We start from the raw sequence: 13,900 nt of genomic DNA, 5'->3' as shown, positions 1-13,900 counted from the left end.
TTTACAAGCATTTTAATTTATAGTTTTATCCTATAAAAGGTCTTAAATGTGATTTTACCTATTTATATTTGCAAGAAGCACAAAGGTTATGATAGTTCATTTATACATAAAACTTTTTTTGTTTTCTTTTTGCAAGTCAGTTTAAACAACATTTCTTTTTCCTATGTTTCAGTTAAGTCCTAAGTTTAATAGTTAAAATCAAAACGCTTGCTATAAATATTTAAGTCACAATTTAAGTAATTAACAGAAAAATTATATTGATGACCTCCCTCCTTTCTAAACTATAGTGTTTATAGTACTCCAAATAGTTTAGTTAGTTTTTTATTAGTTTGGTAGCTAAAAATTTGTAGTTTATGCTGGGAAAGGAAAAAGTTGTCAAAAGACAAAAAAAGAAAATAGGGAATGTGTAAATATACATCTTATTGTTTCTTTTGGAGAAGATATAGCAATGTGCCACATCATATTTAGGGGAAATCGGATTAGTACCCGCTTGGCTTCAAAAGAATCAGTTAAATGATTAAACTTAAAATTTCCTGATTTTATTCTTGGTTTATAATGATCAACAGGGAAGGTATCATGAATATTCTTGCAGAGTTATGGCCAGAGTGGGCGTCAAAACAAAAAATAAATACAGGTAAAAAAAAACAATAAATGCAGGTAAAAAAAATGGGATTTTAAGTGGAGAACTCAGTGTTGAGTGGATGCCCGAAGATATGTTCTTATGTGTCAAGCTGTGAGTTAATGAAAATACTGAAAACAATCAATCATCAACAGCACTAACAATTTCATCTTTAAAAAATGTTTGTTATGGCTTGTTATTAATATAAGTATAAAAGCTAAAAGATTTTTGTTTTATTAATTTTTGCAACATATTCAAATTTCAACTATAAAAGTATGTTTGCACAGTTATCACCAATTTTGTCAGTTTTTACATGTCAAAGTCTGAATCAGTTTTATAGGTTTTTAAAACTATTATTGTTTTCAAAAAACTTTTCTGGGTGGAATTGCCCTAATACACACAAAAGTAATATTGTTAAATGTTCCTAAATGCTCAACTAAATATATTTAGTCTGCTTAATTTTTTTTGTATATAATATAATTATATTTTATAATTTAGAAAGTTATACAAATTAAAAAATTTATAAACTAAAAATTAAAAGAAGTTATGAAAGAAAAACTATATGGTAAAAACGAAAAAGTAGAAACTCACAGGATACAAACCCATATAATATTTGGGTTTGAGAAGGGGTGAATGGAAGTTTGTCAGATCAATGCTTATCCAATATAATTAATATTAAAAAAATATCCATTTTATGAGCGAATTGCATTGACCTAATAAAAGCAAAACACAAAATTAATGATTATCTGTATACAAAAGAATTGATGTATTTTGAGGCATTTTATTTAAAAATGACAGGGTGCATTAAGATTTGTTTGTAAAAATTGCTTGAAGTGCCCAAATTGAAAGAAAGTGACGCCTCTTTAATTAATTGTTATAAAACAATTTTTCATATGAACACAAAATAATCTCTAGATTCTTTTGCATTTGGGTCACCAAATAAAAAATATATTTTAATAGGAGATTTCATTTCAATTTGACATACTTGTACTAGGTCATTCCAATATCTACAATCAAAATCAATCTACACTATTGATTTGGATTTACTTTTTGGAATAAATTTTTAATTTTCCTTGATTAGCTTCCTAAATTTGAATATGAATATAATAAATTTGAAGCTACAGCTTTGTGTGGGTTTCTTTTCTCATCATACATAATCATGCAGTATAGAAAACTGTCCTGTAAACCCTGTAAACAGCAATATGAATTTCAATATGAATGTTAAAAGATTTTTTTGCTGAGTTGTTGTAATAACCTGTAATGAATTTATTTTGATCATTACTTAAATCAGAAACAACACTCTCATCAACAAATGATCAAATTTCAGATTTTATTGTATAAAAATTTTGTATAGTTAGTTCATGGATGGAATCTTCTCAAACAGGTCAACAAACTACAACTTAATACTTTTTAAACTCCAGTTCCACTTTGAGTAAAGTAGGGCATACTGGGACTGTGGGGCGCAATGGGACAGTTATGCCTGAAGTCTATATCTCAGGTGAAAATTCTATTTAAAAAAATTTTTTTTTTTTGATAAAACATTTTAAATTATTGTGCTTCATTATTGTAAAAAAAAAATTTAATTTTAGAAATACTAAAGTTATTTATATAATCAATTATATTACTACCATTTCATAATGCTGTTTACAATATGATGATATTATTTCTAATCTAAAAATTTTTTCCTTATTTAGAAAAGCAATAATAGTAATAAATTCAAAGAATTTATTATTTTTATAATTTATTTTCGATTGTTAATAGTGTTTAATGTAAACAACGATGGTAAGGAATTATATAAGAAAGATTAATCATCCAAAATGGAATGAAATGCATTTTTAGCTGTGAGTAAAAAGGAACTTAGAATTATGTAAATTTTCTCTACATTAATGTATTGCTAATAAGCCAGCTCATCAAAATTATTGTGCTTCATTATTGTAAAAAAAAATTTAATTTTAGAAATACTAAAATGCATTAAAAGTACCAAAATGCATCTATAAGTTTGCAAAAAATAAAATTTTCTTAAGCAATACAACATAAAAAGATTTATCTTGAACTATTGCTAATTATAATTCATTTAAAAGTTTATATTTTTAAGACAGTATTTTTTATCCTCTTTTAGAATCTGATTTAAAAAAAAAAATTTGGAATAGAGCTTTTTGAATATTTTCAGTTAAATGACTTTTGTGGGGCATATCTGGTCAACAAGTTATTTATATAATCGATTATATTACTACCATTTCATAATGCTGTTTACAGTATGATGACTTTGTTTTTAATCTAAAATATTTTTTTCCTTATTTAGAAAAGCAATACTAGTTATAAATTCAAAGAAATTGTTATTTTTATAACTTAACTTCGATTGTTAATAGTGTTTAATGTAAACAACGATGGTAAGGAATTATATAAGAAAGATCAATCATCCAAAATGGAATGAAATGCATTTTTAGCTGTGAGTAAAAAGGATCTTAGAACTACAAAAGCTGCTGATGCATATTTAAATTTTCTCTACATTAACGTATTGCTAATAAGCCAGCTCATCAAAAATGTTGCCAAATAATTTCAAGATATTTTTTGTGTGATTTATGTTATCCATAATATTTTTTGTTTAATTTCAAATTTAGTTGGAGTCACCAGTTTAATAATATATTTATTAGAGTAGAGCTGAGGTTTTTTATAATAAAACACAAAAAGTTCTTTTATTTAAAAATGTCTGAACATGTTTAAATGATAGATAGCCTTCATTTTTTGTCATTTTTAAAGGTTTACAATTAACAAATAACTGCTGCTTTATAATTATCCTGTTCTGCCTCATCCACATGTAAAATGTATAAATTTTGCTAGTATAGAGTTTCGTTACTTTGCTTGCTAAAACTCTGGGTTATAGTTATTTTTACCATCATCACAATCATTGTTATCTAAAAAAGGTGTGTCAAACTAAACAAAATTAAACATATTTATTTATATTTGAATTAAATAAGTTACTTACAACATCAATTGTTTGATTGCAATACTGCTAAAAACCCCAAGAACCTGAAAATCGTTACACACAATTACAGGAATTTCATTTCTAAATCTCTTTGTTTTTTCAAATTTTTTATTTGATAATATGAAAGGGGATTTTTTATTTGACAACATGAAAGTGAGTAGGTTCTTAAACATTTTTTTATTTCACCTAATGATTCCAAGGTGAAATAAAAATGTTTAAATAATAAATAATATTTTGCTTTATAATTAAGATTATAATACAAATCAAGTTCCAGTAGAAAAGGAAGTAGACTTAAATAAAAAATAATATAAAGCCCTACAATAAAATGACAAAAATGTTTAAATTTATTTATAAAGTACTAACACTATATTATAATATTAGTGCTTATAAAAAGTTCAAATAAAATAATTCAGAAAAAGTATATATTAAAATAAAATAAAATCATACAATTAAATAACCTTTATTTTGTCAGCATTTTTGACACAAAATTTTTGTTTATACACATTTTTCATTATGTTTAAAATGTATATAAACATTTATATACATTTATATTTTTTCTCTTTATTTTTATTACTTCTTTTTGATCAACTTTGCCTAAAATGATCTTTCTCCACCCTTTTAAACTCTTTTGTCTTTTAATTACTGTCTTTCATTTACTGTTATCTAAGTAAAAAACAAAAACCATGTTGTACACTATTTATAAAATTTTGCTGTAATTAATGAAATACCAAAATACATTTTGATCTAAATAACATATTGTTAAGTTTCTATTTTTCACATTACAATGCATAAAATATGTTTTTTCCTGAATTTTTTAACTACAAATCTAACCAGTCTGCAGGAGTGTTGTAACTAAATTGTTGAAGTATATTTAATAAATAAATAGGCAAAGTATTAACTCTAGTTTTTTATTGATTTCTTTTATTTAATTAAAAGGAATAAGTTTATGCTATAACTGTCATCAAAATTAGGTAAATGCAGTTCACATTTTCATGCAGATAAATCAAATAACAAATCAAAGTTCCTTTCCAAATAAACTATGCATCGTTTGTTCCTCTTGTATTCTCATGTATCATGGGGAATTCAGAATTTACTTTTCCAATGACTAAAAAAGTTTTAGCTTTTTATTTGAAACAATTTGTTGATCAATTATTTTTTCAACAGAAAGTTGTTTTGTGAGTTTGTAGCTGAACTATACAACTTATTTAAATTTGGAAAGATTACTAATAGTAAGATCATTTGGTAGTCCTTCAAGCCGAGAACTTGTGTTGTTCTACTTTCAAATGACTTAACAACTTTTCATATTTTAATTATTATCTTTTTTGTAAAGTCTATTATATCAAGAGAGTATCAATATACTTTATTTCTTATTTCAATAGTTATAATATTTTGAATTTTATAATTACAAAAAAAAAAAGGTATATTAATATATACATATAAACACTTACTAGCTATAGGTATAAAGATTATAAAATTACAGATTTTGAAATGTCATTTTTATCTTTATAAATATATATAAATATATACATATTTTAGTATATACATATTTTAGTATATTCATATTTTAGTATATACATATTTTAGTATATACATATTTTAGTATATACATATTTTAGTATATACTAAATATATATAAATATATATATAAATATATACATATTTTAGTATATACTAAATATATAAAAATATATATATATATATATAAATATATACATATTTTAGTATATACATATAAACACTTACTAGCTATAAATATAAAGGCTATAAAAATTACAGACTTAAAAATATTGTTATTTTTATCTAATAAAAGTAGTTTATCTATACTCAGCTATACCAATTTTTCTTTTCTTATCTAAACCACTTTTTCTTTTCTCATCTATACCAATTTTTCTTTCCTCGTTTATTCTAGATTTTCTTTCCTTATCTGTACGGTTTTTTTCTTTTCTCATCTATACCAATTTTTCTTTTTTCATCTATACCAACTTTTTCTTTCCTCATTTATACCAATTTTTCTTTCCTCATCTATTCTAATTTTTCTTCCTCATCTATATGGTATAGATGAGGAAAGAAAATTTATATTTTTTATGATCAATATAGAATCACACTAGTATATACATACATTTGATATTGACAAGTAATTTCTTTATAGTAAAATGAAAAAGTAGTTTATTATAATGTCATAATAAATGTGAAATTAAAAAAAGTCAAGGTTTTTTCACCTGTAAACACTTTAATCTTAAGGTAGGGTTATGAAGTATTTTTTAGTCAGGGGTTTTGATATAGAAATTAGGGAGGGTGACAAGTCTGAGGTGCTTTAAATGACATTTATATATAAAAAAAGTCACATGCAGTCTGTTAGTCAATTATTTGCATTTACCATCTAAGTTTGATTTTGCTGATGTGAGTTTTCTGTATTTAGGTAATTGTTTTTTTTTTTAGGTCTAAAATATATAATAATTTACAATGATTCTCAAAACTGCTTTTTGGATGTGAACATCACTGATAGTAATATTTACTGTAATCCAACCAATTGGACCGAGTTTTATCTAGTAGATGGTAAAAAATAATTATATTTTATTCATTAAATGTTTTTAGATATTGCAGTATCAATAATTATATTTTTGTTATTGTATAATATTTACTTATTTTATTCATTGTGTTTTTTGATGAGGGATAGTTTAAAAGAAGTAAGCTCCACTGATACTGTTTGTAAAGTAAATAAAAATAATTTATTTTCTTTGTAAGTTTCACAGTTAATTGTCAAAAAATCTATAGTTTTTTTTTTAAAACAAATTTCTTATCAAAAAGGCTGCATGCAACCATTATTTCAGAAAGTAATGAAGACAGTTAAAGATCAGGATTAAACAGAAGACATAAAAAGCTGTAATTTTTTTTAGTCAGAAAAACAAAAGCCAAAAGCCAGAAAAAACAAAATGAATATGAAACAAAAAATGAATAAAAGTTTTTTAAGTACAAAAGAGCAGTTAAAGTAAATTAATGTGATTACAGTGTGAATTTATTGAATTGATAACTATTATGAAGTTTTCCATAGTGAGTTATCAACATTGTCGACTGTAATGAAATAAAATTGCAAGTGTCAAAAACGTATAAACATTTCCGAAATTTCTTTTGTCCAAAGGCTTTCTTAAGCTCAAGTTTAAATGAACTTAAAAAATTCAAATATTGGTTCTGCACAAACTTGATGTAGGTAGAGATATGCAAATATCATTGGCAGAAGATTTTATATTTTCATAATTTTCTAATGTAAAGTATCATCTTACTGATTTGTTTATATTTAAATTTGTAAATGTATATAAAAATGTCATTCATACAGAAATTTACTTGCAATGACTTCAGAAACAAGAGGACCAATAGCTGAAAAAATATCTGAAAGAATATTAGAATTAAAAGTATTGTTTTGTTAATTGTGGCTTGCGTAAGTAAGCCAAGGGCTTCTGCTTCATTTTGCTTGTTGAAACATGTACATATGGCAAGTAAAAAGTTGTTATAGTTGTCAGAAAAAGTCAAATTCATGTTGATGGATAGCTCTTTGGTGAGCAGTCTATCGCGTTTTACTTGGGTCTAAAGGCACAATGCGCCTAATATTGCCATTAATTTTGTTGCTTTGCTTCAGCAAGTTCATCACTATTTTTAAATATTTAAAAAGTTTCTAAATATTAGGAAGAAAGATGTCAGTGTCCCTTACACATTCAAACCACATCAAATATGTTTGAACGTAACACTAATCTGTGACTACCACAGCCAAATTAGTTGCATAACTAAATATTTTAGTTATGTTTTTAAATCTCCTTTCCCACCTAAATTAGCATTGGTAACATGCAGCATGCTTAATAAACATTGAGCAATGGAATATCTATTGTTTTGAAAAAATCAACTTTAAACAAGGTTTCAGCTCAAAAATTAGTCTCCTGTTGTACACTATTTATAAAATTTTGCTGTAATTAATGAAATTCCCAATTAACATCTTTATATAATCTAAATAACAAATTGTTGTTTAAATTATGTAAAAATTGCATTCTTTTTAACCAGTCTACAGGAGTTTCTTTTTTCCCTGAAGAAACTCAAGCAGGGTTATAATAGCAATATACTTAAATATAAACTTGTGTGACATATAATTAGCATTTCCAGGTGCAAGTAGGAAAATGGGATTGCACATTTTTTCCAATTTCTTTTTCAAGTGATCTATACAAATAATCTTGCTGAAGAAAATGTAAAAGATTCAAAAACTAGGTTATTTATTGAAATTATTTTTTTTAGATAATATATTTACTAATTATAAAGCATTAGGTTTATACTTATAAATACAAAGACTTAATAAAGCTCATTTCACAATGTCCACATTGTGTAATTAGTAATGAATAACCTGAAAAAATTATTTTAGTAAAAAATGTAGCTATTGAATCCTCTCCATTTTCTTAAGCAAGATTATTAGAGATCATTTTAAAAACGTTTGCATCTCTTTTACTCAACTTTTGAAATGTTAGTTTTTTTATTGCATTTTTATGTCAAACTAAAAATAAATGGCTAGGTTCAACATTCAAAAGGATAGTTTGCAAACAGTTCAGGCTTTCTAATAAATTACCTTGTACCTCCATGAGCAGCAAACTGTTTTCATGTTTTGCATAAACAATCATTTAAGGTAGGCAAGTAGTAAATATTGAAAATTTCTTGTAATTTCAATCAACATTAGGTGTAAATCAAGTTTATATTTCTTGGTTAAGAAACAATCATACTATGTAACATCAGGTTCTGCCTGTAATTTAAATAGAAAGAAAATATATCAATTTCTCATTAAACGGTTTTGTTGCTGTTGTAGCATGAAAATAAAGTATGAGTCTTAATAATTTTTCTACTCGGTTACTGTAACATCTATGTATCTATATTTGTGAATTATTTTTATAAAAAAATTCATTTTTTTATAAAAATAATAGTAATGAGATATTTTTGGTTGCTATAACTCTATCCTAAAAATTAAGTATATTAACCAAATTTATTGACATGAAAAATTGAATTTGTGTTACCATATCTACTCCGTTACTGACATTTGTTAGTAATATAATATTTAAAAGCAAAATACTCATAACTAATTTTCAGGTACAAGGTATTCATATAGATATACTTGGGATACATAAAAAGTCAGTGTATTGTCTTTATAATAAAGTCAAAGCATCCTTTAAAAAAAGCAGATAAGTAGACAGAAATTCTTTTAGAATTTAAAGTGTGCTAATACTGTCCGCTCCGTTACTAGAATACCAATCATTATACATCATTAATGTGAGTTTTATGATCAGTCACAGTATTGTTTGCTTTAATCAACAAGACAGTTAGATTTTTATTGAAATGACCCAGATTGATGATTTTGTTGCTTAAATGTTTAAATTTGTAATCATTTACATCCTTTGTATTGGTAATATTTTAGAACATCTTGAATCAAAAGAAGTAATTTTGGATCCCTCTATAAAGTAAAACTTTACTTTTGAATGTCCAGTTTTAAGAAAATTGTATAACTTTTCTGCATTTGGATGGTCACAACCCATATTGAACTATTGATCTGTCTGACTTTTAACAGATTCTCCTAATGCATCTGTTGCTCCATTGCCATGTCCACTTTCAAAAAAGTTCAAACTGGCTGAATGAAGTTTTAATTTGTATAGCACAGTTGAGAATAAAAAAAATTCTGTTTATTCCTATAGTGTGTGGTTGGTACGTCAAAGAAAAAGTGAAGTTCTGTAATTTTTGTGTACCTGATTTAAGTTCCATTAGCATGGGTTCCAGATGTGTCCATATAGAAGGAGGATTGTTTCTCAAATAGTCGGATATGGTTGTAAGTGATTGATCCATTTGTAAATTACTCCTGTATGCAAAATAGCTTGTTTGAAACTTGGTCCAAAATGTAATTATTAAGTTGCAGCTAAATTTTAGTACACATAGTTTTCAGAAAAATCTAAGTGTATAATAACTTGGGTCACATTAAGTGTTTCTTTTAAATGTTCGTACACTCTAAACTGGTGTCTTATTATCAAAACATGATTGTATAGCTCCTTTCAAATTGATTCACAGAATTTCCTGGTAATATTTGTTGTTTTCTTTTCTCCCTTCTTTTCGCATTCCTATTTCTCTTTCTTCTTTTCTTTTTTTCCCGATGGAAACAAGCTTTCATTCTTTAGCAATCTTTTTGCTCGAAATCAAACACGAGACACCAAATAAATTTTACATTCCCTGAACATGTGTTCTTTTTTATCGGTGCTACAACAAACATGTTGCAATACTTCTTCAATATTTTTTTCATTCAAAAAATTCAGATTGTTAAGTTTGTCACATAGTAATTGTATGTTCTCATGTTATTTGCACTGATATGTGTCTCTATCTTTAGCAGATGGTTTGCGGACAAAAAATGGATGGTAATGAGTAAACATTGTTTATGAAATATTGTTTCTCATATATTTTGCGCTGAATTTTTCATAAAGGTTTATTAATGAATCAGGTAGTAGCTGCTTTTGTCAATGCAAATGTCAAGAGATGCATTACTACGATGGCAATTGCTGTTTAAAGTTGTAACTTTTAACGACGAAGAAGAGTTAGGTATCTGATAATATAGAAATCCTGCTAGTTTCATTTGTAAGAGAATCCTTTTCAACAGAAGTTGTATACAATCGATCAGTGGTTGTCAGTAAATTTGCTTGAGAACCAAGCAAAGAACATTTAATCTTTAACCAATGTTTTTTATATATTTCTGCTGAACATTTAGCCATTTCCAACTTGTCTGTCAATATTTTTATCTGTTTATAAGCCTTTGATAAGCGACCTTTACTCTACCTCTTTGTTTGCATTTGTTAGTGCTACTCAACTTACGTTCTGGTGGCTCTGAAGACAGTGTTATGGTGGTTCTAATGACAGTGTTTCAATCTTCCTTTTCAAAGCTCTAGATTTTATTTTTTGGTCAATAACAACAAACAATTTGTTTTTTTCTTTTTGATAGTTCTGAGATAACTTTTACTTTACTCTGTTCATGACGCATATGCTATTATTTGCGCTTTTTTTCACAAACTATTTCTGGATTTTTTGTTACTTGTCAATTAAAAATATTACTTAATTTTTTACAATCTATTGATAGTAAAAGAAAGCAGCTATATATATATATATATATATATATATATATATATATATATATATATATATATATATATATATATATATATATATATATATATATATATATATGTGCAGCATTATCATATTTTATTGCTGCAATGAATTTTTAATGGTAAATTTTTTTGGCATATTTGAAATCAAATTGTTTTGTTACTTTAATGTCAGCTCCATTATGTTGTCAACTGTTGTTAAGAAGAAATCATATTGACAGTAATGGAGTAGATACATATAAACAGTAAAGAGTATCTCAATATTACTCACTTTTTTAAAATCTTTTATCATTATATTGTCCCAGTGATTTTGAGAGTGCTGAAACGCTCTATAAAATTTGACATTTTACGAAAAAAAGCGTCACGGAGTAGACATGAAATATTTTTATCTTTATAATATTTATTTAGAATCTCTTTTTTACATAGAGCATGCTTGCTTTATGTAAAAAAGAGATTCTAAATAAATATTATAAGAATATATAAAAACTTCAGAACAACTACAACAGGATAAGGTATAAATTTATATATATTCTAAAATACTGCGTATTGACATCTCTAAAGTACCATAATAACCTGTTAGCCTTAATAAAAAAGAAAAAAAAGTTACCGTATATAACAATATAGTCCATGATGCAGGACATGCTTGAAGCAGGCATTTATATATACAATTTTGTACACAAAATTTCAACTATTTGTCAGATAAAAGGCTATTTTATATTAACCATAAATATTACCTGTAGCGCTAGTTTTTTATGTCAATTGTACTATGATTGGATTTTAAGAGCTTTAGAACAAAATTTCAGTAACAGAGTTACTGAAAACGACTCAAATATGATCTGGTATATATGGCAAAATATGAAGGGGAGAATCTTCAATTTTTACTATTCAAACCATTACATAAAGAGTTGTGTCATCAAAATAAATTTTTATAAATAGCAAAAACTACAGCTATAAACATGTAATAATGTAAACTGCAGCTGTTTACAACTGCCGTTTACATTATTTTGTTTAGCTTGTAAATTTTATATTACTCATTTTTTATGATTTTGATTTTATAGTTAATATTACTTTTAATTATATGCAAATTATAAAGAAAAGTTTGTTTTACAAAGTCACACCAATGTCTTCCAATTTAATTAATTCCCAAAAGATTGCAACAAAAATTACCAAAAATTTGAATTAATTTTGTTTGTTTGAAGTACAACCAGAATATTTATACAGTTACAAATTGTTCTTTTTATTTCAAGGTAAGAAACAAGTTAAAGAAATCTAAAAGTTCTAGTAGCAGTTTGTTAAATAAAAAAGATTTGTGTTATTAAATATATTTAATTTACATTATAAAGATTTTTTTTAAAGTTTTAAGGTGGTTTTAAGTTGTTTTTTTAAGTTTAAAAGTTAGTCAAGTATTGATAGCAGAAAGTGTTAGAAAATGTTTTTGAATGAAAACCAAATCATTGTTTAATAAATAAAAGAGTTGATGTGTCTAATGAGCCAAATCCAAATCTAGTTGAAAAAGTTCAAAAAAAAAAAAAAACCTTCCTAATTTAGTTCAATACTTGAGTGGTAATAAACGTAATCAATAGTTGGTACAAATTTATATAATATATATTTTTTGTTTTATTGGGAAAGATTTTTCAATTTCTTGAAAGTGTTTTTTATTTACTATGTAATCATACTTAGATGGAACCTTTAAAGACTTGAATTTTTAATATAAGAAATAAATTTGACAATAGCTGCATTGGTTTCTGATATTATCAGTTTGTACATATAAAGTTTTAAAAAAGTTGCCTCAATTATGTTTTGTGTGAAATAGTAAAATAGTTGCAGCAAAAAAAAAAAGTTTTATAGATAAGTTTTTGGTGAAATCCTAATAGTCATTGAGGTAATTCCAATACACTTTTCCCAAGAAATATCAATAAGTTTTAAGTTTTAAGTGTTATTTAGAGGCTGTGGTAGGAATGGAAAAGAATTTATCTTAAATAATTTATATGGCTTAAGGAAACTTCTTTGCTAACAAACAGCAGTTGAAACATTCGCCAGAAAACATATTTCTTATTGCCGCTTAAAAATGTATACTACCTAACTAATTAATGAGTTTATAAGTCATATTTTTGCTTACTTTGATTTGCTTTAATTTTGACAATTTAAACAAAATTTCAGTAAGAATTTTCTGTTACATTGAAGTCTGTCAGAGACCATTTTAACATACTAGTTTTAAAAAAAAAATCTCAGAAGAGCATCAAAAATAAAGGGTCTGGAAGAACAAAAATTTTTGCTCTCTTTGACAAAATGATTTGCAATACTGTATTGTGTAAAGAGCAATGGAAACATTTGGTAAAACATTTAGGCTATTGGCTGGTTTAAAAAAAGTTTGCAAGCAGGGCAAGCTGTCCCATCAGCAAACCCGAAGTAGTTTTTTAGTGTTACTCTCTTTAAGGAAATTGCTATGGAATAATATTCTGACATAATGGAAGATAATAGCAAAGTGTTAAAATCAATTAACAAATAGCTAAAACAAATTTAAGTTTTTTCCATTGCAAGGTTAGAAACAGTAAAAGAATGAGATTCAACTGCATGATGAGTAACACAAGAACCAATTTTAGTAAACGCCAGCTCTTTAGAGCAGTGCTTATTATAATATTTGTAGACATGAGAAAGAAAAGTAATATTATGACAATATAATAATGGTTGGAGGTTGGCTGTAAGAGCACCTCCTACTGTCTAAGAGACATCTGTACATTGTCTAAGAGAGAAAGTGCATTGCTGGAGGATCCACCCCAGATATGGCAACAGTATTCCATACAAAGATGGATTTGAGATTTAAAAAGATAAAAATACAATCCCGAACCTTAGCAGATGCTAATTTTGCAATCGTTTTGATATATGGTTTCCAAGAAAAATAAGTAATTCTAGAAGATCAAGGGTAGATGACTCATCGAGTACATTACCATTCATAAATATGGGAAGATATAGGTCATTGCGATAACGATTAGTTGAAAAATATTGAATTTTATCTAAATAAAAGTTCAGCAGCCACTGTGAGCTCCAGGCTGTGGCAGAAGTGAGATACTTTTCAAGCTTAAATGCCCCCTCCAAGCAATCTGAGTGTGTTGACTTCTTATCAAGACAAGA

The 13,900-nt window shown here is 26.0% G+C and overlaps 1 protein-coding gene across 2 annotated transcripts in view; it reads left to right on the top strand.

Annotated features, from left to right (window-relative positions):
- Positions 1-13,900, top strand: part of LOC136087586 (uncharacterized) — a 144,847-nt gene that overhangs the window by 34,538 nt on the left and 96,409 nt on the right. For both annotated transcript variants that reach the window (XM_065810785.1, XM_065810786.1), the window contains exon 6: positions 6,045-6,161. In XM_065810785.1, coding sequence (XP_065666857.1) covers positions 6,045-6,161 — 117 coding nt within the window. The remainder of the gene's footprint in view (positions 1-6,044; positions 6,162-13,900) is intronic.

Source organism: Hydra vulgaris, chromosome 11 (assembly GCF_038396675.1).
Source record: "Hydra vulgaris chromosome 11, alternate assembly HydraT2T_AEP".
NCBI lineage: Eukaryota > Metazoa > Cnidaria > Hydrozoa > Anthoathecata > Hydridae > Hydra > Hydra vulgaris.
This window is presented reverse-complemented; position numbering and strand designations above follow the sequence as displayed.